The following is a 21,702-nucleotide window of genomic DNA, read 5'->3' as shown; positions in this document are numbered from 1 at the left end:
AAATTCTGCAGGGTCCAAAGGATGTAGCAGCTCCAGCAGAGAGACACCACCGCTCAAACTGCCCTTCTAAACTACTTTCTAAAGCCTGAAAAGATCTTTAAAGAACACCATATGTACATACACTTCACGTCTTATGAAAGGAGATATGCTTGTGTCAGTCACTTTGGGAGGAGATGCATATTTCTGTGGCTCAGTAGGTGGAATATACAGGAGAACGACCCAGGGGGAGGCCTGTCTGGACAACTTGCTTCTCCCTAGGGCCTGGACTTTGCCAAAGCATAGCCCCTCTTCATCGCAAAGCTTCCTCCAAACTACCATTTTGCACTCTTTATTGCAGGTTTGGAAGTTGTGACACTGCAGAGGCAAAACATTTAGAAACCATTGAATGCCCTTAAATATAATTTTTTTTTAAAACAAATACACTTGGGATAAATATCCTCTGGCTTGTAAGCTCTAAAATACATTTGGGCAATTGGGCATATTTTTCTCTCTAATCACAAAAGCAAAATGCTTACTTTATATTTTTTCTTATATAGTGAGATGGTTCCTGGGGCTGGGGACTCGGAGAGTGCAAAATATGAAAAATAGCCTGCCTAGTGACACATGTCCTCAGTTTTGGCCCAAGCAGAGAGGAAGTAGCAAAGCTTGCACATACCAGACAAGAGGAGTGTTAGATTACATTTGGAAGTTTCTGTGGACATTGAATTACTGGAAGATAAATAATTCTAGTGATTATTTATCAAAGAGGATCAGCAGGAACGGCAACTCAGACCTGAGGTGATAAAAAACCACAAGGCTGGGAAGAGACAACTGTTCTGTGCATTTGATATTGCATTTCAGCATCAAAAGTTACACAAAGTGGCAATACATTCTTTAGAAAACCTGATCAATTATGTTATTTATTTTATCCTCTGTATCAAAAGGAACAAATTGTCTATTTCAACAGTTTATATATATTTGAATTATGAAAAGTTATATGTAAAGATGGTAGAAACATGTCTGAAACAGAATTATAGACATGATTCAGTGGTTAACTTATTTCCTAAATGATTGAGAAAGGAAACAGGTTGCTGCAAGCTTCTGCTCTCACTTCCTTATGAGAGAAGACATATTCGCTGACCCAGAAAGAACGGGGCTGTTGTGCACGCTCGTCTCAGGCAACCATGGGTAACTGGGTGGAGAATGAAGGACTGTCCATCTTTGTCGTTGTAAGTACAATTTTTATTTTGATTTGTGTCTAGTAAAAAGTTCTACAGAAAGTTGTACTAATCAGAAATCACTGTGCCAGTGAAGGACGCATCTCTTTACTCAGAAACTAGGGCAGCAAGTGCAGTGAAATGCTTCAAGAGGATATTTTGTAAGGAGCTCTGTCTGGTACCTCGATTGCTGTAGGCTTCATTGTCAACTAAGAAATGATGATATGTTAACTTTCATTTGCTTTGTTAGAACAATTTACGTATCTGGGATTTTTAGATGCAACATTGACTTAAAGAAAACAAATAATATTACATCTCGTGTAACCATGTGCGCTTCAACAGAGAAAGCAGTTACAACAAGTCTTTCTTGCACTTTTATAGACAAAAGGGGGTGTAACTTAAAGCACAGTGTCTTGATGGTATAAGATTTGTATTAGAGTCAGATTCCAGAATTTAGAGCAGAGATTCATGAATCCTTCATTAAGACAACTAGTATTTGAACTGAGTTTGTAGACAACTTGCATAGAATAGCTATGAAAGTAGGTTAATCTCATTCTGGGCAAGATTTAAAAGTACTGAAAATCCCAGTCACATTTAAAAGTGCTAAAGAAGTCAGGCAGGGCAGCCCTCCTTGGAGAAAACTTAGGCAGTTACATGAGATGTAATATTATTTTCTTTAAGTCAATGTCGTTGCAGGTTATTGTACATGGGAGTAGTACACTCTCACTTTAAATACATATCATAAACACTTATTTCTGAGATAAGCTTAGTTTTTTTAATGAATTTTGGGGGATTTCCCATATACTGCCTTACCCTAACGTAAATCCCTTCATTTCCCTGTATTTATGCCACAAGGGTAAGAAATTTTCAAGATCTGAACTAATGCCAAGTTTTTTACAGTGTCAGCTCAGCCAAGGAACTAGGAAAACGTATGGGTTAGGAGACGTGGGGGATTGTAATGTTACAATTTCTGGCATCCTTAACTTATAACCAGAGACTGGGTTTTCTCCCAGTTCTCAGACTTTCTCTCTTCTGTTTTCATCCACCGCCTAATAAATCTACTTAGACAGAGGGTGCACTGATACAGATTGGTTTTAGTGTGGGATGTGAAATCAGCAAACGAGCTCCAGAAGGGCAAATGGCCAGATGCACTGTGATCTCTGTGGCCGGACAGGCTTATAGCTGCTTTAGATAGCTTTGAGAGGGGATAGTAACTTCTCTTTCCCTAAAGAAACCTGCACAGTAGGATATGCAAGTGTCAGAGAATACTGCAGTACAGCTATGAAGAAGCCCAGTTTTGGGTAGTCTAAATACTATCAAAGTGCTTGGGTTGAATATTTCCTGTTGGCTGATTTCAGACCTTCAGAGCGTCCTACTCAATAGAAAACATTAGGCCTTAGGTGCAATATTTAGACCTCAAGCTTATTTGTCCTTTGGCGTGGCTCCTAAGTCTTCCTCTTACATAGATTAATATGTCTGAAGAACCGCCACTTGGAACAGGCTCTAACCTTTCATGATGTTTGGAGATTCAACAAGACTCACAGACTTAGCTAAACACCTGTAATATGATGGTCCTTATATAATCATAGAATCATTTAGGTTGGAAAAGGCCTTTAAGATCACTGAGTCCAACCATAAACCTAACACTGCCAAGTCCACCTCTAAACCATGTCCCCTAAGTACTACATCTGTATGTCTAAACCCTTTGAGCTATGCAAAAGTTTCCGCTGCATTTCAGTTTACTGCCACTTCTGTACTCCTGTGTGCACACATTAGAGCCCATTTCCACCAGAAAAATTTCCATTGCCCCTGCTGAACCCTTCATACCCTGCAGTATGCCTCTCTGTGCAAATAGGACCACAATGAACTAACTGACCATTATCCAAATTGTGTAAATTCAGATGTATGATCTCTAACAATAAACTGTAAAATTTTCTGTTTGTTTTTCTTTCAGCTTGTGTGGCTGGGGTTAAATGTCTTCCTCTTTTGGTGGTACTATCTTGTATATGATGTCCCACCAAAATTCTTCTACACCAGAGTACTCCTTGGCGTAAGTACAAAACATTTATTATCTTGGCATAGACTGAGCACATAGCAGTTTTCCCCTAGCTTTATTTGACTGAAACAGGATCAAGTGGCTGGAGCAGCAGGTTCATGTTGGGGTTAAAAGTCATGTGCAAACAGATAACTGAATGCAGATAGATGTCCAGTGCTTCTGAATAGAAAGCTGGTAAGCAAATTAGAGAGATCCCATTCTAAAGATGTTTTCAAGCAACTATTATGCTCCTGGTAATTAAAGTGAATATGAGTTGTGGCTGCTTTATTAAGCAAAAGATTAATAAAATATTGCCATTGAACTATTGTGCAATCATTTCCCCATGCAATTATTTTTCATAGCATGAATAGTTTACAAAGCTATTAGCTCTGAAAAGCAATCATCATTCATATATTCATCAAGGCTGTGAATATTAGTCAAGTAGGGAAGTGATCCTGGACCTTGGGTTATTCAATATAACCCAACTGGTTAATGCAGCATTATATGTCCTACCACAAACTTGTTTCCAAAGCTACCATGGGTCTTGTCTGATTGACAGAGAAAATTAATTTGTTCACATATTTTAAAAACCTGATCACAGACATAAAAATCAGTCTAAGCTTCAAATTACAGAAAATGGCACTTTGTAAAAGGTTTGCAAAGCCATGGTTGAATTCAACAAAGCTTGAAATCCCACTCTGCACATGGCTTCAGATCTATGGATCAAATTCTGTCCTTTGCAATGATGGTGCAGTTGCTTTTGAAGTCAGAGAGACCTGTGCTTGGATAACTAGATCTCAGGGTAACCCTAAGGGAGTTACTATGATTTGAAACCTGAAAGGGTTCCAAACAATGCATGGAAAGAAAACATGATCTTTTCCTTCTCTTCAGTGTGTTTGGATTAATATGGTCATTATCCCCTCCTTTCAAACAGTCTTTGTCAAAATCTGAAATCATTCAGGAAGTGAAGAGCAATGTTAAGGGAACATATTCCTAAAAGATGAGGCAACAAATTTCCCTAGATTGCCTTTACTGACAACAGAGATCATAAAACCACTTCCCTTCTGAGCTGTCCTTCTGTCTACCATAAGCCCCCAGCCAACTGAAACCACAGCAGTGAAACTTTCTTTACAGCCTGGGGAGAGAAAACTCTGCTAGTGGCTTAGACTTGCATCTGTGCTTGGCCATTGATTGTCAGACATGACAAGGAGCTTTTCATAGAGGCATATTATTTCCAAACTGGAAATAAAAGGTGTCTGTCTGGAGCAATGTGTTCTGTCTGCATAAGTGCCTCTGACTTGGCCAGAGTATGACTACTCTAAAATGTGAAGATTGTTAATTAACTTTAGATTTCACACTCATGAAAAGTTGTGATATAGTACATAAATGAAATCTGTGCCTATCTGCATCCTGGATAATGTCGTAGGTAATTCCTTTAATAATGGCATCTCTCCAATTACAGCGTGCTTTGGCTCTGGCAAGGGCCCCTGCAGCTTGTCTGAATTTCAACTGCATGCTGATTCTGCTGCCAGTGTGTCGAAACTTGCTTTCCTTCCTCAGAGGATCAAGTGCGGTAAGATGAAGAAAGAATTTTAAAATTTATGAAAGATGATAACCCAAGCAACCTTGCAAATATACTAGGCAACTTTGTCCAAGTTCCCCAAATATACTGTACTTTGGGGATGTCCTCTTTTAAGAAGTAGATAAGCCTGGAGTTTTGTTATGAGCAGAACTCATAACAAAACTCATTATGTCAACAGTGTATCTACAGCTCTGTTAGTGGTTTAGCCTTGAATTATGTTCCTTTGAGTCTTCCCTTTTTTATTCCCTCCTGGGCATCATGCTGCCCTGGATGCAAAGTCCCTCTTCTCCCTATGGCAGGAGCCATAGGTGGTGCTTACACACATTTGCCTCGTTTGTCAGTGATACAGCACACATTCATAGCAGGCTATGCTAGCCCATGTCTTCTGTCTTTGCATGTTCAGTTCTTAAAGTTTTTTCAGCTGGTTCATAAACTACATTCTTTCTTGTCCAAGTCGCATTTCCATCTCCGGATGAAAGAGTTTGCAGGCCTTTTGACCATTTCAGGCTCCTAAATGCAAACTTTATATACAGCACTGAGGAACCACCACTTAGAAAAGAACAACTGATTCTAGGTGACAGCTGGAGAGGTTTCTTATGATAGCACTGACTGTATCATGCTGCCGAAATCAAGGTCTTTGGCTGTTACAGCAGAAATAATGCAGACAATGTGTGACATGGCACAGTGAAAAACCAATATTCTCCTCAAGCTCATCAACTGTCTTTCCAAATATATAATGATTCTTCCCTTTTTTCTAGACTCTTTAACATACACATGGTCAACAACACCAGTTCACAGAAGTTGGTTCTCATCTGTAAAGCTAGTACAAATTCTTTCACGCAAATGAGTTGGCCTGTGGGGGCTGAAAGAGCAGAGTGAAAGAGGAAGCAATAAAATAGGTGCAGTGTTTCAAGAATCCTTTATGGGGAAAGAGCTCCCTGAGACAGTTACACCACAACTTTACAGCCCATTTCTACAGTGTGACCCACAACAGGATCCTGATGCTAGGTGGCAACCTGAAACTCTACCAAAGCAGTCACCCTTGCCATGGCAGACTGTGATCCCTCCTTCTGTTTATAACATGTAATTTAACAAAGATAAGATATATACTTCTGTCGTATTGGATGTTAAGATTTTTCTCATTATCAAACACTTTGTTTCAATGGGACATAGAATCATAGAATCGTCTAGGTTGAAAGGAATTCCCATATTCTGAAGTACTGGGCAAAAGATTTTTGTCTATACTTAGGAATTCTATATTTTTACTAGCAATGCCACCAATTGTTGTGCTCAGGGCCTCTGTTTTTGTCCCTGCATTTAAATAACTATGCACAGACATCACAAACCTTTTTTCTTCAAACCCAAGTGCTGCTCTACCCGTATCAGACGACAGCTGGACAGGAACCTCACCTTTCACAAAATGGTGGCATGGATGATCGCTCTTCATACTGGTTAGTACTCAAATGTTTCTTTATTGCTTTCTCATGCCTTTTACACAGCATCCAGGTGGGAATCAAGTTCTTAAAGATATGGGCAGAGACCTGATTTCATTAACCTAAAGAAGTCAGCATATGCCAAGGCTTAAATTAGTTTCCAAATATTATTCTGTGACTGACAGAGAGCAAAAGATAAATAAGCAAGAATACTTTCTCTTGAACCATTGGCAGCATTTATGAGACTGGTTAATAAAGGGTGTTTAGCAATGCCCTGAGAACCAGATACCCTGGCTTTAATTCTTGTTTACACTTATTTCTTAACTGGCATGTCTGAAACAAATAATATAAATGATGAAAGAAAAGGGTATAAAAAGCTTGGACAGGCCACGGAAATGTTTTGATTTTTTATCTCATTTCCTAAACTAAGCGTTTTCTACCTTTTTTTTTTTTTTTTCATCAAGTTTGTCACTTCTCAATGCAAGTGCCTTACAAATCATATATCCTAGAACAGTCTTCTTATCAGTAGATTACTCGAGCTGAGTAGTTTCCCTTTTGGAGCTGTGGCTGAAATCTCACCACCACTTCATAGAAAAGGAGAAGGGCGATGCAGTTAACATAAGGCCACAGAGCAGGTCTGCAGCAGAGAGAGATAGCCTGGGGGTGTTAGATCTATATCCACCAGGCCCTGTTTTGAAGGTGAATATACATCTCAAACCAGGACACCTGGTGATACAACAGGGGAAAAATTTTGAAAAGCGTTGTGTGGCTTACCCCTGCAATAACGTGTAGTGGAAGTAGTGTGAAACACCTCAGCTGTACTAGGTTTGTGGACACATCCAGCTTAGGAAGAACATTATTAGTGATTATTAGCAGTACAGCAGAACAAAGGAGCACTAGCAAATGTGACACCAAAGAGATTAGCTTCTTGGCTCTTCTACAGAAATCCTGGAGAATCCTGACAAATAATTTAAGCCATCCCATGCTTTAGTTTCCCATGTATTAGGATACTGCTACCTGAATTGTTGAAAGCCTATGTTGAACAAAGACGTGCCAGAAACTTCCTTTTACTTCTTTCCTTCCCCTACCCAAAAAGCTGTAAACTTCAGATGGTGAAGCTTTAACAGTAAAACATGTCAGTGATCTGAAATTGTGATGAAGAGGGTGAGAGGGTGAGAGTGGCAAAGGTCTTAAGCTGCAGATGACAAATATCGCAAAGTTTCAACTGTTACCAAAAACCACTGGGTACTTGTCTTGTGCGTAACCCTGAATCTTTCTTTCCTGTCACTCCTAGCAATTCACACCATCGCACATTTATTCAACGTAGAGTGGAGTGTGCAAGCCCGTGTTGAAGAGAAAGGAACTCTGGCAGCTGCGCTTTCCAGCCTTGGTGACGAGCCAAATGAAAGCTATATCAACTTTTTTAGAAAAACTATTGGGGTAAGTGACACCAGGCTGTGAAGAGTCATTATTACACTTGCTTAGATGATCATATAAGACTATTTGAGTGCCTATTTCTGGTGTGCACAATCTGGATTTGGGCCATCTCGCAGCAAAACCTTGTGTAATTAATTCTTCTATATTTGTCAGTAATATTGTTGCTGAATTTTGGTAGTACTTCAGACTTTTTTCACCTGAGGATTTCAAAGTAGTTTTAAAACGTTATGTGATAACAAATACCCTGTAAAGCAGTCTTCTGACTAAGGTAGACATGGCACACAGAAATGTACACTGAAATCAAGGCAAAAGTTTGGAACTTGTGCTGCTTAAGCTCCGCTTAAAAAAACCTCAAAAATAAGGAACTTCCGCATTCCTCAGAATCATTGAGCGTCCAATCTGTGTATGGGTTATGAGACCCACAGCTGCGCAACGCCACTGAAAAGGAGAGCTCTCATTTAGCTCCCTCAATACGGATGTAGGACTCCAGCTCTTAAGAACAGAGCTGTGCAAATGCATCCACCTTCTCCAGGCCCCGTACTGCTGAGCAGTGGCAGGGTAAGAAACAATGTTCAGTGTGTGAATCTGTGGAAAACCCCTTCTCTCTACTTCCACTTACTTTAGTAAAGGTAAATCTGCAGCGCAGCAAAAATGGAGTGGGATTTTGTCGTCGTTGGCCTACAAATTCACAGAGGGTGACTTAAAGACTTACAACAGGGTAAAGGATTTGGCGAGTGAGGCAGACTGATGGTTCAGCTAGCTCTGCTTTGATGCAACCCCCTCCTTAGACTAATGTGTGCAATTATTTTACAGAATCCTGTGGGAGGCCTATATGTGGCTTTCACATACCTGGCTGGTCTCACCGGTGTTATCATCACTCTGGCCCTCATATTAATCATCACGTCATCCACCAAAACCATCCGAAGGTCTTATTTTGAAGTATTTTGGTACACCCACCATCTCTTTGTCATCTTCTTTATTGGCCTTGTCATCCATGGTGCTGGGTGAGTACTTGCTCTTATCACATAATACGCGGTAACTCCTGTATCTTAATGTAAAGCCCTCTACACACGTAAGTATAGGGACTTAAGTCACTAAGCAGCAGTTATTTTTCATGGTGATGATAGGCCAATACAGGCTCTGAGAGCCAAAAAGCTCTCAAAGATACATGCAACAAGCTATTCACATGCTTTATGAGACTCTGGCATACTTAGGCTCGGTGATTGATACTCAGCTTCTGATATTTTAATTGGAAAACTCTTTTCCAAGGTTCCTCTTTCTAATTGTTAATTTATCTTTCTCTCCTAAAAGGAATTGCATCACACATTTGCATGTAAGGAGACCTCAGCATAAAAATTTATATATAGAGTCTAGGACTTTGTTGAGTAAATGAAACCTCTAATAACACAGATCTATCTTTCGGACCTGGATGAACTTTTAATATCAGCAGCATTTCAGGACAGATTTTTAGCTGTTGCAGCTCAAATATAGGCAACTGTAAGGTTTTGTAACTTCCAAATGTCAAACAACTTTTTCCACTGTTGGCTAATTCCACACCTTCTTCTGAAATAGCTGAAAAGCCCAATGAAACAACTTTAGCACTGTGCAAACACAATTTAGCCCTTAGGAAAATGAACATTAGTTCCATTTTATAAAACCACAGAACTGAGGAAGAAAAAAAAAAAAAAGACTAAAGTATCCAAGCCACAGTTCATAGTTCATAATTATACTATATTGACCATTTTAAAAGAAATTCTAGGTGCACTAGAAAGCGTGCTTTAAAAATGCCTAGCAAAAATGACTATTCAAAAACACTTCCTCTCACTCCAGTTGTGTGAGAAAAAAGAAATGAGAGTACAACAGGAAGAACAAAAATAGAAGCCAGATGAGAATCACCACAGGCATATTTGTCCATTCCAACTTCCAAAACAAAAAGGTTGAAGGAAAAGAACAAGTAGTGCATGTTTGCTGCAGCAAATATTGAATAGTTACTGACAAAATGTCCAAACTTTCCAGTAGTTATTACACAACGCTATCAGAAAGCAAGCATTGCTTTTTCTAGAGGTCAGTAAGGAGTATATATTTCATAAAAGTTGACTTTTTATTTACTTGGATGTTCAATATACTTCCACCATTTTAATTGCACTGTACTGAAAAGACAAGAGTTTGGGCAGCAGTGGGGTTGAACATGATTATCAGAGAAGTTCAGCTATCCTTTGGAAGGAGATAAACACAGGAATATTATTATCTGTAGAGGGAAGGATGTCTTCTGGCTGCAAACTCAGTGCCTCACTTATTTGGCCTTAAAGGCAAGAATGACATTTTGGGTTTAGAGAAAATACTAATACACTAAAAAATATTGGACAGGCTTTTTACACTCAAGGAAGGCATCTTAGGTGTACAAAGATGAATGTTATGGAGTAAGTATTATCTGACAGTCTCAAAGTAACATGTTAGAGGGAGACATAGATGTCAGTTTATCTCAAGAGACAGAAGGCTGTGTGTCATACATATGTATATATGCATACATATACATATGTATATACAGGAAACTGAGCCAAGATAATTAATAGAATAGAAGGGGCAGATTCCTGCCCATTAGAAGCTGTTACAGCACTTTTGTAGCACTGACATTTTTTTGTGCATGAGCTGTGTGTCACAGACAAATGTTCCAAACTTCCCATTATAGCAGATGTAAAGAGGAAAGAATACAGAGATTCAGAACACCCTGCCTTGGAAGCTAAAGTAAAGTAATTGGAAGGCTATACTACTGAAAGCTTAATTGAAGTACTGGAAGAGCATCTACACTGAATAATAAGGGAAAATAAGACTTTTCTTTCTTTTGTACAGGGTACTGTCATTATAAAAACTTGAATGCAGCATAGCGAAAGGCAAAAGCCTTCAGGCTCAGTTTCCCTTGAGCAATGGGGTGAGGAGTAGCAGGAAATGGGCTCCTCCTGTTCCCGTAACTCATCCCAGAGGGCGGCTCATCTGGGGAAGTAAACTGCAACTGGTGATGTCCCTGCAAATTGCAACTCGTGATGCTCCTGGGACACTGTCATTCCTTCCCTTTATTTTTTCAGGCAGGATGTTAATCAAACCTTTAATGAGGAAGAGGCTCATTAGTAATATTTATGAGCAGTGCAATCTTTTAACTTTCAAGATTGTGCACAGCCTTTCTAATAATCCTGATAAATCTGTCACTTAAAGCTAGACACACATATGACTTAGATATCATGGGTTTTTTTGAAAAATCAGAAACATAGTCTAGTTCACTGAAACTGAGCTAGAAAAGTGGAAAGAGAAGTCACGGGAAGAAGGTGTCAACAGGATCATATTGGCATAAAACTGAACAACCTGATCAGAATCAGACTGCTTCTAGGGAAAATCAGCAGGTCTTAATCTGAATTTCTCTACTATGACCGTCATCCAACTAAATATCATCATTTTGGGGATTTTCACACACCTCTCAGATCGGCAGAACTCCAGTCAGAGGCAGGAAATAGTGAACAAGATCAGAATATATTTTTCCCCCTTAAATTGAAACTGTCTTTCAGCACTAGCTCTGCCGCTGGAAATACAGCTGAAATGGAGCAGTCAGGCTTCTCTGTAATAAAACAAACAACAACAACAGACTCTAACCAAGCAAGAATATAGAGGCCAGATCATCAACCAACACAAGCTGATATAGCTCACATCATAGCTGCTTTGCGTCAGAAGCATCTGTGCTCATTCACACCAACTGAACAGCTACTGCACGGCTTTAAAGGGAGAGGAAGGGTCAAATGAAGAATGTATGTTGGAAAGGGCTCTCCAAATTTCTAAGATAAACAACAGCAATATCTTCTGTACTGGTCATTACAAAACTGACTACCTTGCCCATTCCAGGTTTTGGTTTTATTGAAGAAAAAAATAGGATAACTCCGAAAATAATGAAGCTTTCCTATTGTGACCACTTCCTGGAAATGGTAATGGACCATTCCTCAGTTCCTCACCTAATCTTGTAGTTAGTATTTTCCCCTATCAGCTTTCCTCCCTATTTTTATCATTTTAATAGTAATTTTGTGGGTTTATTAGAGCAGCAAAACTGTATCAAAGCTGTAGCACTGCAGAAGTCCACAGCTCCACATAAACAGAGTAGTACATAAATAGAATAACAATGAGACAGATACCTTCATTTTCATTTCATTGCCTTAATGATTTTTATTTTTTTCCAGGCGTATTGTACGAGGGCAGACAGCTGAGAGTCTGGCTGAACATAATCCAGAGATTTGCTACAAGAACTTCACTCAGTGGGGGAAGAAGGGGGCTTGCCCAATCCCCCAGTTTTCAGGGAATCCTCCTATGGTAAGAACAGTTGCCTTGAGTGTAAATCCAATATAAAATGTTTACAGTTTACTCTTTTTGTTAAATAATATACCTATTTGCTGTAAAAAAGCAGCTACGTAACCCACAGCCCTCTTCAGTGTCAGCTTTCTTTACATAATGCAATAGATTTTGACACAATGAATTATAAGTAGAAATGGACCACCGATGGACAAACCACTTCCAGTGTGCTGTAAAATGAGCACAGTTAAAATTAATGCCTCTGGAAATGTGGTATTGAAACTTCAGCTTTTACTGATTAAGCAGGCTGGTTGTTCATTCGCATTTCAGACTGATCTGCTAACAGAAACCACATCTTTTCCCGCAGTGATACAGACCCAAGTCCGTATTCAGAGCTTTACTCCATGTTTTACTTAGTCACCTTAATTTTTAGACAGAGACAAAATCACTCGTAGGAAAATAGCTTGCTGTAACTCTAGTAGCAATTAAAAAGCCAGCTGCAACTCTCAACAGAGAAAGAAATTCCCTCTCTGACCAGAAGTAATTTTGAAGGTGTCATATCTCTTAAGGGTTTCCTACTCTGGTTAATAAAGAACCTAGGTTACTTGAATTTCATGTCTGCTCACAGCATTTCCAGGACTCGGTTTGATCTAAGTTGCCATCTTCATCGCCTGACTTCGCATTTTATTCTGCTTACAGACGTGGAAGTGGGTAGTGGGTCCCATGTTTTTGTACCTGTGTGAGAGGTTGGTGCGCTTTTGGAGGTCACAGCAGAAAGTCGTTATCACAAAGGTATGTATTGATGCTATGCTTAACACCGGGCAAAACATTACCGACTTTTCCAAATGGTGCAGCAAAGCCAATGGCTCCAACACACAGAAAAAGTTATCAGGGAAAGGCTTCTCAAGAACATCCTGGGTGCTATCATGCAGAAATAATGCCAGCCTCTAACATCTAAATGTAGCCTGTCTCTAAAAGAGAGCAAGAGGAGGAAGTTAGGCACAGACTGAATTTTAGGAAAAAGAGATTAATTTTCTTTGTATTAAATGAAAAATTCCACAGTGTACAAATTCCACAGCCTTAATAGTATTTAAGATACCAAATCTTTGTTTTCAATACTACCCAGATATTTAGGAATTCTGATTTTTCAGCATAACAAATGACTCCCGAAAAGAGAGTTAGGGGGTGCCTGCTTTGTGCAGCCAAAGCTAATGTTGAGCTTCCATTCCCCATGGGGTGTTGCAGAAATATTAACGCTAGTTCTAAAAGTCTAACAGCCAAACTAGCATAGCGCTAAGCTCAAACGTATAAAAACTACCTTGGCCTTTCCCAAGGTAATTTCCTTACATGGAATTGTGCCTCATCTTGTGGAAATACCCTGTTCAAGTTGTAGCACGGTTTAGGGAATGGTATTAGATGTCACTACTGTGCCCTGGCACAATGCTGACATGTTGGAAGGCTCCTATAGACTAGTGTGCTTTTTGGTAATTTTACCAAAATATCGCTGAGCCATTTCTACATCATATGTCTATGGCATCTGCTTAGTTCCCCGTTGGCAGGAAATTTCTTCCACAATCCTAAGCACTATCTTATTAATACCTACATGAATATATAGAGGCACTTGATTCTTCCTCCTGCAAATCTCTTCTGAAAATTGAAAATCAACTTGGTAGACAACTCTAGCATTAAAAAATCACAGTAATGGAAATACTAGCCTGGCTACTAGAATATTGCTTCTATTTATTCTTGGGTAAAGATAGGCAGAATGCAAATGCCCATATTATAGGTCCTACCTATTATAACATGAAAATGTCAGTTTCCAGTGGTACTGTCTATCCAGTTCCATATCTGTATGATAGCCCTATGGTTTTGCTCCAATATATACAGTCAAATTCATTAACACTGTGCTCTGTGCCACTGTGTAAGGTGCATCTGGAATTAACAATGTGGATACATAGATCTGGTGATGTGCTACAGGATTCACCAGTCTGATCTGTCCCCTTTTGGAGTGACTGTAAGCATGATGTGAAAAAACCCTTTAATCAAAAGTTCTGCATCTTCTGCAGTCTTTCATCTGGTTGTCAGGTGCTGTTCCTCACTCCCAGTTCTGCTGGGAACAAAGTTTTGCCTGCTCTCCTTGCTCTCATAGCAGAGGATGTAGATATATCCAGTGAACAGCAAAGACAGCCTTTTTCTTTTCCCTTTCCCTTTTTACCCCTTGTCCCTCCTACTGTAGGTGGTTATTCATCCCTTCAAGACGATTGAGCTCCAAATGATGAAGAAGGGCTTCAAGATGGAGGTCGGGCAATACATTTTTGTCAAATGTCCAGCAGTTTCTAAACTGGAATGGCATCCATTTACATTAACTTCAGCTCCAGAAGAGGATTACTTCAGCATTCATGTCCGTATTGTAGGAGACTGGACAGAGGGCTTGTTCAACGCTTGTGGATGTGATAAGCAAGAATTCCAGGAGGCATGGAAGTTGCCCAAGTATGTACAGAGTCTCCATGGTAAACTGAACCAACTGCTATGAAAGTTTAAATTTTGCTTGATGAGTTTAGTAGTATCTGTGATACAATCCATCGTAGATATGGTCCTTACATGGCCCTTTCCAGTTTTCTCCCATCAGCCCCACCCCTTCTTTTGCTGACTAATATTCCGCCCAAATGTGTTTTGTTGCAGGAAAATACCTTGCCTTTGTAGCAGAAAAATTACAATAAATGTTATTTTAAATGGTGCTAATAAATATTCACTACTGATTTATAAAGTGTACTTTCAATTTCAGGATAGCTGTGGATGGCCCCTTTGGAACAGCGAGTGAGGATGTATTCAGTTATGAAACTGTTATGCTCATTGGAGCCGGAATAGGGGTCACCCCCTTTGCCTCTGTACTCAAGTCTGTCTGGTACAAATACTGCCACGACGCGACCAACCTAAAACTCAAGAAGGTGAGTGTCCACTTTCCCAGAACCCATGTAATTGTTCAAGGGCTGACAACACAAATCAAAACAGGCCCAGCAAAGGTGGCCTGGCTCCAGACATGCATGAGTCCAAAGAGAAGAGCCCAATTACCTCACACGACTAGCAGGCAGGGAACTGGGAGAATCAAAAGCAAAAACATCATGAAAGGAGAAATAACCTACGAAAAAAATCACACACGCAATTCCTGACTGTGGCTCTGGGGATTTCCACTTGCAGTGGAGATGCTGGTCAATTTGCCTGAGAAACACAAAGTCCAAGGCACTAATACAGCCCATGCAAATATTGCATTCCTTCCTTAAGCACAGAGAAAGCAACCTTATGTCAGTGGAAGAGCACTGCTACCATCCTCCTCTCCCCTCCTGCCCCTGGAAACTCCCTGTGCAGAGGTGTGGGGTCACATTCTGCAGTTATTGTCATAGTCAGAGAACAGAACTGGTTTTCTTACCTGCTATAATTTACCTTTCCTGCCAGCAGACGGGGAGATACAGTACCTCTAAATCATTAACATGTCCCAACAAACTGTTTTACAAGGATACAAGTGAGGAAACATCGTAAACTAAAAATGTAATCTGCTGGTGGAAGAGAAATAGAAGGATGTTTCCTTGTTCTTGCAGTCACTCATTCTGCTTCACAGCCCTCCCAGCATTAAAACTCCTGAATTGCTTTGATACTAGCCTACTCATCTACTGAAGTGGTCAGGACAATTTCCACAAGAACCGTAGAATCCTCATTCTGTCAGCAGATGTAAAACTAGAAACCATAAGGTTCTACGTCCCCTGACAGCTCACTCTTGTCTCTTCCAGATCTATTTTTACTGGCTTTGCAGGGACACCCATGCCTTTGAATGGTTTGCTGACCTCTTGCAATCTCTGGAGGCTCAAATGCAGGAGAGGAATAATGCAGAGTTTCTCAGCTATAACATCTACCTTACAGGCTGGGATGAATCTCAGGTAACAACATGGTGGAAAACATCACTTCCATATGCACCGAGACTGACGTTAGCAAGTCTGTTATGGTTTGATAAATGTTCAAATGGTCTTTATCCTGGGCCTCCATCCAGCTCTCAGAAGTTTTAAATGCAGACAGGTATTATGCATCAGAATTTACATGGGATCAGCTGCTAGTGTGTGCTCAGACTTCCTTTCTGGTTTACTCTGGCTGTGCACTCTGGGAAGCAGCCTTTCCTCACAGCAGCAACCTCAGCTGACCATGCAAGACATGTCTCTAAGACAGCTAATACTGCTTAAAGCATTAGTTAACGGCATTTGGAACTGGAGAAACCAATGCCCAAGGTTTCAGCAATGGCAGCATATTTGTTTCAGGACTGTCAGACGTTCTCTAACTGGTGCCATGCATGTTAGGTCTCTGTGGGCACACAAAAGAGCAGCTCTTCCACGAGCTGCTTGAGAACGTGTGATTGAGTCAGGAAAGGTGTTCACTCTATTTCTTTTAGTGATGCTTTACTTTATTTATATCTCACCGTTGCAAAATTCATCATCTGACTAAAGTGCTGTAGCTCAGCTAGACAGACAGGGAGGGCTAGGAGCAAGGTAGGAAGTTATCACACAGGCAGTGGAAAAACAGGAAGGAAAGAAGAAAAGTCACACAATTCTTGCTTGGGGAGAAAGTTACCTGGAACTTTTTTGGCATATAAAAGTGCTGCAGAACTCCACAAAGCCTGAACTTACGCCCTTAACCACATCTCCTCCTGGCTTTCCTTAGCTTAGCTGGTCTAGGTGAAAGTTAGGCAGGGAGGGTGGACAAAACCTCCTCATAGGGATCAAACCTTTCAGAGATCAAACTGGCAGGACTTCATTAAAGGCAAATGAGTTGCTTTATTGTACCCGAACGGAAAGTTTTGTTTTAATTTACAGCTTTATTTTACAGTTCTTAGACTAAACCAGTTCATTTCAAAAGAAATGTAATTAATTGCTGTGTTCAATGCTTCATAGCTCTATCTCTTGAAATCGCCCAGTCTGGGAAAAAGGGGGAGATAGACACTGATAGTCAGGACTTTACCAATGTTGGCTTTCCCTGCTAAACACCATAAATTTAACTTTCTTCTTTTGGAAATGATTCAGTGTGTATTGACATAATTATTAATATTATTATTATTATTAGTAGTAGTAGTATAGTAGTATTATTATTGTTCTTGTTGTTGTTATGGCATAATGCTGCCATATCAGACTCTGTCTTTACGCTGTCCTTTGTGTTTCATTTTCCATAGGCCACTCATTTTGCAGTGCATCATGAAGAAGAGAAAGATGTGATTACAGGCCTTAAACAGAAAACATTGTATGGCAGACCTAACTGGGAAAATGAGTTCAAAACTATTGCTGGGCAGCATCCTGGGTAAGCCTGTACAAATTGACAGTGTCTATGGACTTGCTCTATCTAAATGCCATAATAGCACAATCTTGTTTATTGGGCTGATAAAGTTTGATGAGCATACTTGAGAAAATTGTTTTAACCTACTATTTAAAAAACATCATCCCTTTTTGGTGAAGTACTTAATAGAGTGTCTAACTACTAGCAGAAGTTTTAGAAAAAACATCACCCATCATTCCAGCTGAAGTAGATAGGAATACCGGGTGACATCCAAATACCTCCAAAAATACTTCCTACCTCAAAAACCAAAATATTAATATGATTGACATGATGACATTTAGCTAAGCACCCAAAATTAGTAAAAAAAAACCAAACACAGTTCCTTTCCAGAATTTCTGCTGTAAGCTCTTTGAAGCTCTCTTTCCTTGACTCCACTGAGGTCAATAAACCTGTCTTCACTGACTTCTGCTGAGCTGAGATTTAGCTCACCATTTGTTTTAGAAGCAGCAGTAAGCGCCTTACAAGTTTTAAGGGGTTATAAGTTTTAAGGGGTAAACATCCAGTTCTACTTCAGTTCCTGTAGTTGAGAAAAAAACCTTGCACTTATACAGAACGTAAGATTGATTTACATGAATAACATCCAGCTGCTCCATACCTAGTTCGTGACCATATTTTCATTTTCTTAACAGCTCCAGAATAGGTGTTTTTCTCTGTGGACCTGAGGGCCTAGCTGAGACACTCAACAAGCAGAGCATCAGCAACTCAGAAGCTGACCCACGAGGAGTACACTTCATTTTTAACAAGGAAAATTTCTAACTCCCAAACACGTGGGAGTCATTCAATACAAAGTCTAAAGACTGGATCTCTTTTTTCACTCGGAGTCTGGGAAGGACAGCCCAGCTTCTAATCTCAGCTACACTAATGCAAATCCGTTTGCTTCTTGGGAATTATTTGGGCGTTGTGGTAGAGTAAAAGAGTCAAGTTTTACCTTAGGGAAGTTTGCGCTGTCCTCTGTGTGCCGGCAATTTAGCGGAAATCTATTTTCTTTGTCTGTGCGAGGCAATTTCCCCTCAATTAACTGCTTTTATCCTCCTGTTATTCATAATGGCTGCTGAAGGGTCTAGGCAGCCATATGCATTTGGGAGCCAATTCACACTGATAAAGCTTAATGCTATTAAACAATAAAGCATTCTAGCATAATGCTTGCTATTAGGAGACAGCTTATCCTGGCTGCAGCCAGTCCCTGGAATGAGGGGTGTTAGGAAAGGGTGACTGGAAAAGATTGTTCCTTACAAGCAGAAATATCCTTTGCGCACCAGCATCTTTCTGGCTTCTGAAAACAAGCCTAAACCTCTTGTCCAAGCAATAGCGCAGGCAGCTGAAAAGGAGCCATTCCTCTTTAGGAAAGCAGAGAACTGGAAAGGAACCACCTGGATTTCTGAGCGCCACCCTCAGCCCAGCTGCAGGGGGATGACGAGGACGGAGTTAAACCAAGCCCTGCACCCGGCATGTGAGCTATCGCTTGGCTGCTTCGAACACTCTCAGTTTCACATCTTCAAATTCACGGTGTAGGGATCCAAACAAGAAGAGGTTTTGTGTTTTCAAGACTGCCGTTTCTGATTTTCAAGGCTGAAAAAACTTGTTGATAAATGATTTAATGGGTATTTTCTGAAGCATTCTTAAATGCACACAGTGCTTTTGGGCCTATTGTTCAGTTCTCCCTCTTTGGCAGTGAGACAGTTTTGAGAAGGAAAAGATCACGTCAGCAGTATCTCATATAGCTATGTATGTGCACAAGACACCCTACACAGCACAGTACTTCTGTATGTACACTACAGGTAATATGTTCTTAAAAAAAAAAAAGGAAGCAAAACTTTTAATACCAGGAGCAGAGGGAAAAAGAAAGTATTTAAACCAGCAGCATAGAGAAAAAAAATAATAAAAAAAACCAAAACCAACGAAAAAACAAGTGCAAAAAGCCTTGAAAAATCCACAGTTCCACAGTTTAGTACACCATATCTCTTTAGTCTAGCAGGTCTCCTGTTCAGCCCTCCTGCTCAGCAGTCACCTGCTTAGTGGCTGTTAAACTCTGCAGCCAAGCCCTGCAATAGCTCCTACACAGCACGAGACCTTGCTGACAGGTTCTTACAGTCACAGAAGAAAGTGGTGGTCTCCTCCTGCAATTTCAGACAAGTTTGTGTAGCCATCTGGTTGCATCCACCACCTCAACTTGCCAGACAAGATGTATTCTCCCCATGCACCATTTTAAAATGCTATTCAAGCACTCCATGCTACTTCAGAAGGACAGCTTAGCAGTTCGTATTTATCAATATCAGTTTCTGGCCAATGCTGGCAAAGATCAGCTCTTGGTGGGGAATTTTTCAGTTCTTTTGCTCAGAACGGCCATATTTAAATCCAAAGAAATCTGTTTGAAATGCACCTATTAAATCAGAATAAATAAAGAGAATTAAAGAAACTTCTTCTGTGGAATAAAAAATATCACTACTGAAACACAGCAAGGCTCTCATCCTGTGAAGAGAGCATTGAAATATTTGCCTTTGATTTTAATGGAAATGTGATCAGGCTTTTACACTGCTGGAAAGTGGACAAACAAGAATTGCAAAGGGTCTAATGGAGACAGCATATTTATCATGTGAAGAGTTTTGGAGGGGTGTATTTTAATTCATCCATTAATTTTCTAAACATTGCCATGTTTGTTCTTAAAACTCCAGGGATCTTTCCTTACTCAGCCAGTTGTAATGACACTGCAGGACCTGCTGCACACTTGTATCAGGGGTTGTTTGTCACCTCAAACTCAGAAAAAAGTAACTCTGTGCTTACTACTAAACCATTGTCTTCCTAAAACATATACAAGAATAAGCAGGTGACAGCTTCTCAGCTTCTTTCAAAGGTTTGTTGTATTAAATCCTGCTAAAACACCAAATGCCAAATTGCCAAAATGCAAGCCATAAATTATTAGTCATGGTTTGAATATGAAGGTTTTTTAAAATCTAGGATGCATGAGTGAAATGGAGCACTGAAATACAAACATAAGACACAAACTAGCTTGAGTCCTTCTTACTCTTTAGCAAAGCACAGAGACATCTCAGTGGTACTGTTCATGGAATCATGGAATCAAGGAATTGTCAGAGTTGGAAGGGGCTTCTAGAGATCATCTAGTCCAACTCCCCTGCCAAAGCAGGATTGCCTACAGCACATTACTCAGGACTGCATCAAGGCAGGTCTTGAAAACCTCCAGAGAAGGGGACTCCACAACCTCCCTGGGCAGCCTGTTCCAGTGCTCTGTCACCCTCACCGTAAAGAAGTTCTTCCTCATATTTGAGTGGAACTTCCTATGTTCCAGCTTGTGCCTGTTGCCCTTCATCCTATCACTGGAAACCACTGAAAAGAATCCGGCTCCATCATTCTTCAACCCACCCTTTAGATACTTGTAAACATAGATAAGGTCTCCCCTCAGCCTTCTCTTTTCCAGGCTAAAGAGCCCCAACTCTTTGAGCCTTTCCTCATAAGGGAGGTGCTCTATCCCTTAATCATCTTAGTTGCCCTACGCTGGACTCTCTCCAGTAGTTCCCTGTCTCTCTTGAACTGGGGAGCACAGAACTGGACACGGTGGCCTCACCAGTGCAGAGTAGAGGGGGAGAATGACCTCCCTCGACCTACTGGTCACACTCTTCCCTATGCAGCCCAGGATTCCATTGGCCCTCTTGGCAACAAGGGCACATTGCTGGCTCATGGAAAGTTTGCTATCCACCAGGACTCCCAGATCCTTCTCCTCAGTAGTGCTTTCCAGAAGATCCACCCCTAACCTATACTGGTGCCTGGGGTTCTTCCTCCTGCACCTCTAGGTGCAGGACCCTACATTTGCCCTTGTTGAACCTCATTAGGTTCTTCTCTGCCCAGCTCTCCAGCCTGTTCAGGTCATGCTGGATGGTGGCACAGCCCTCTGGAGTGTCAGCCAGCCCTCCCAGTTTGGTATCATCAGCGAACTTGCTGAGGATACACTCTGTCCCCTCGTCCAGGTCATTGATGAATATGTTGAACAGGACTGGGCCCAGTATCGACGCCTGTTGTCAATGCTGTTGTCTTCTTGGGTGGTAAAGGAGTAAAGGCCTTCCTCCAAATGCTAGCCTGGCTTATAGAAGTTCCTCAAATCAATGATTTAACTGGTGAGCCACCTCAGAGACAGACCTTTTCGTAATAAAACATCTTTTACAACACTTACATTAGATATAAAGACCACACCTGTGTTAAATTCTTAGACAATTGGGGCTGCAACATCACCACAGCATCCCAGGCAGGACATACAGTGCTCCTTCTTCACCCAGAGAAGGCCAGGGCAACAGGCTACAGGTGAGCTTAAAG

The 21,702-nt window shown here is 40.6% G+C and overlaps 1 protein-coding gene across 1 annotated transcript; it reads left to right on the top strand.

Moving 5' to 3' along the window:
• Positions 1-1,163: 1,163 nt before the first annotated feature.
• On the top strand, positions 1,164-18,495 carry CYBB (cytochrome b-245 beta chain). Its single transcript, XM_074147055.1, has 13 exons — positions 1,164-1,208; positions 3,151-3,246; positions 4,694-4,804; positions 6,180-6,264; positions 7,541-7,686; positions 8,497-8,687; positions 11,901-12,030; positions 12,709-12,801; positions 14,246-14,499; positions 14,795-14,957; positions 15,795-15,941; positions 17,219-17,343; positions 18,009-18,495. Exons 1-13 carry the CDS (start codon positions 1,164-1,166, stop codon positions 18,133-18,135), a joined length of 1,713 nt encoding a protein of 570 aa, XP_074003156.1. The 3' UTR covers positions 18,136-18,495.
• The last annotated feature ends 3,207 nt before the right edge of the window (positions 18,496-21,702 follow it).

The sequence above is a fragment of the Numenius arquata genome, chromosome 1 (assembly GCF_964106895.1).
Source record: "Numenius arquata chromosome 1, bNumArq3.hap1.1, whole genome shotgun sequence".
In the NCBI taxonomy this organism is placed as follows: domain Eukaryota; kingdom Metazoa; phylum Chordata; class Aves; order Charadriiformes; family Scolopacidae; genus Numenius; species Numenius arquata.
The sequence above is the reverse complement of the archived record's forward strand: the minus strand, read 5'-3'. Positions and strand labels throughout refer to the sequence as shown.

Bases quoted from the DNA above. Each gene is read 5' to 3' on its own strand.
- CYBB (XM_074147055.1), top strand. From the start codon at position 1,164: ATGGGTAACTGGGTGGAGAATGAAGGACTGTCCATCTTTGTCGTT. The intron at 6,265-7,540 runs GTTAGTACTCAA...TGTCACTCCTAG, and splicing joins GATGATCGCTCTTCATACTG to CAATTCACACCATCGCACAT. The intron at 17,344-18,008 runs GTAAGCCTGTAC...TTTTCTTAACAG, and splicing joins ATTGCTGGGCAGCATCCTGG to CTCCAGAATAGGTGTTTTTC.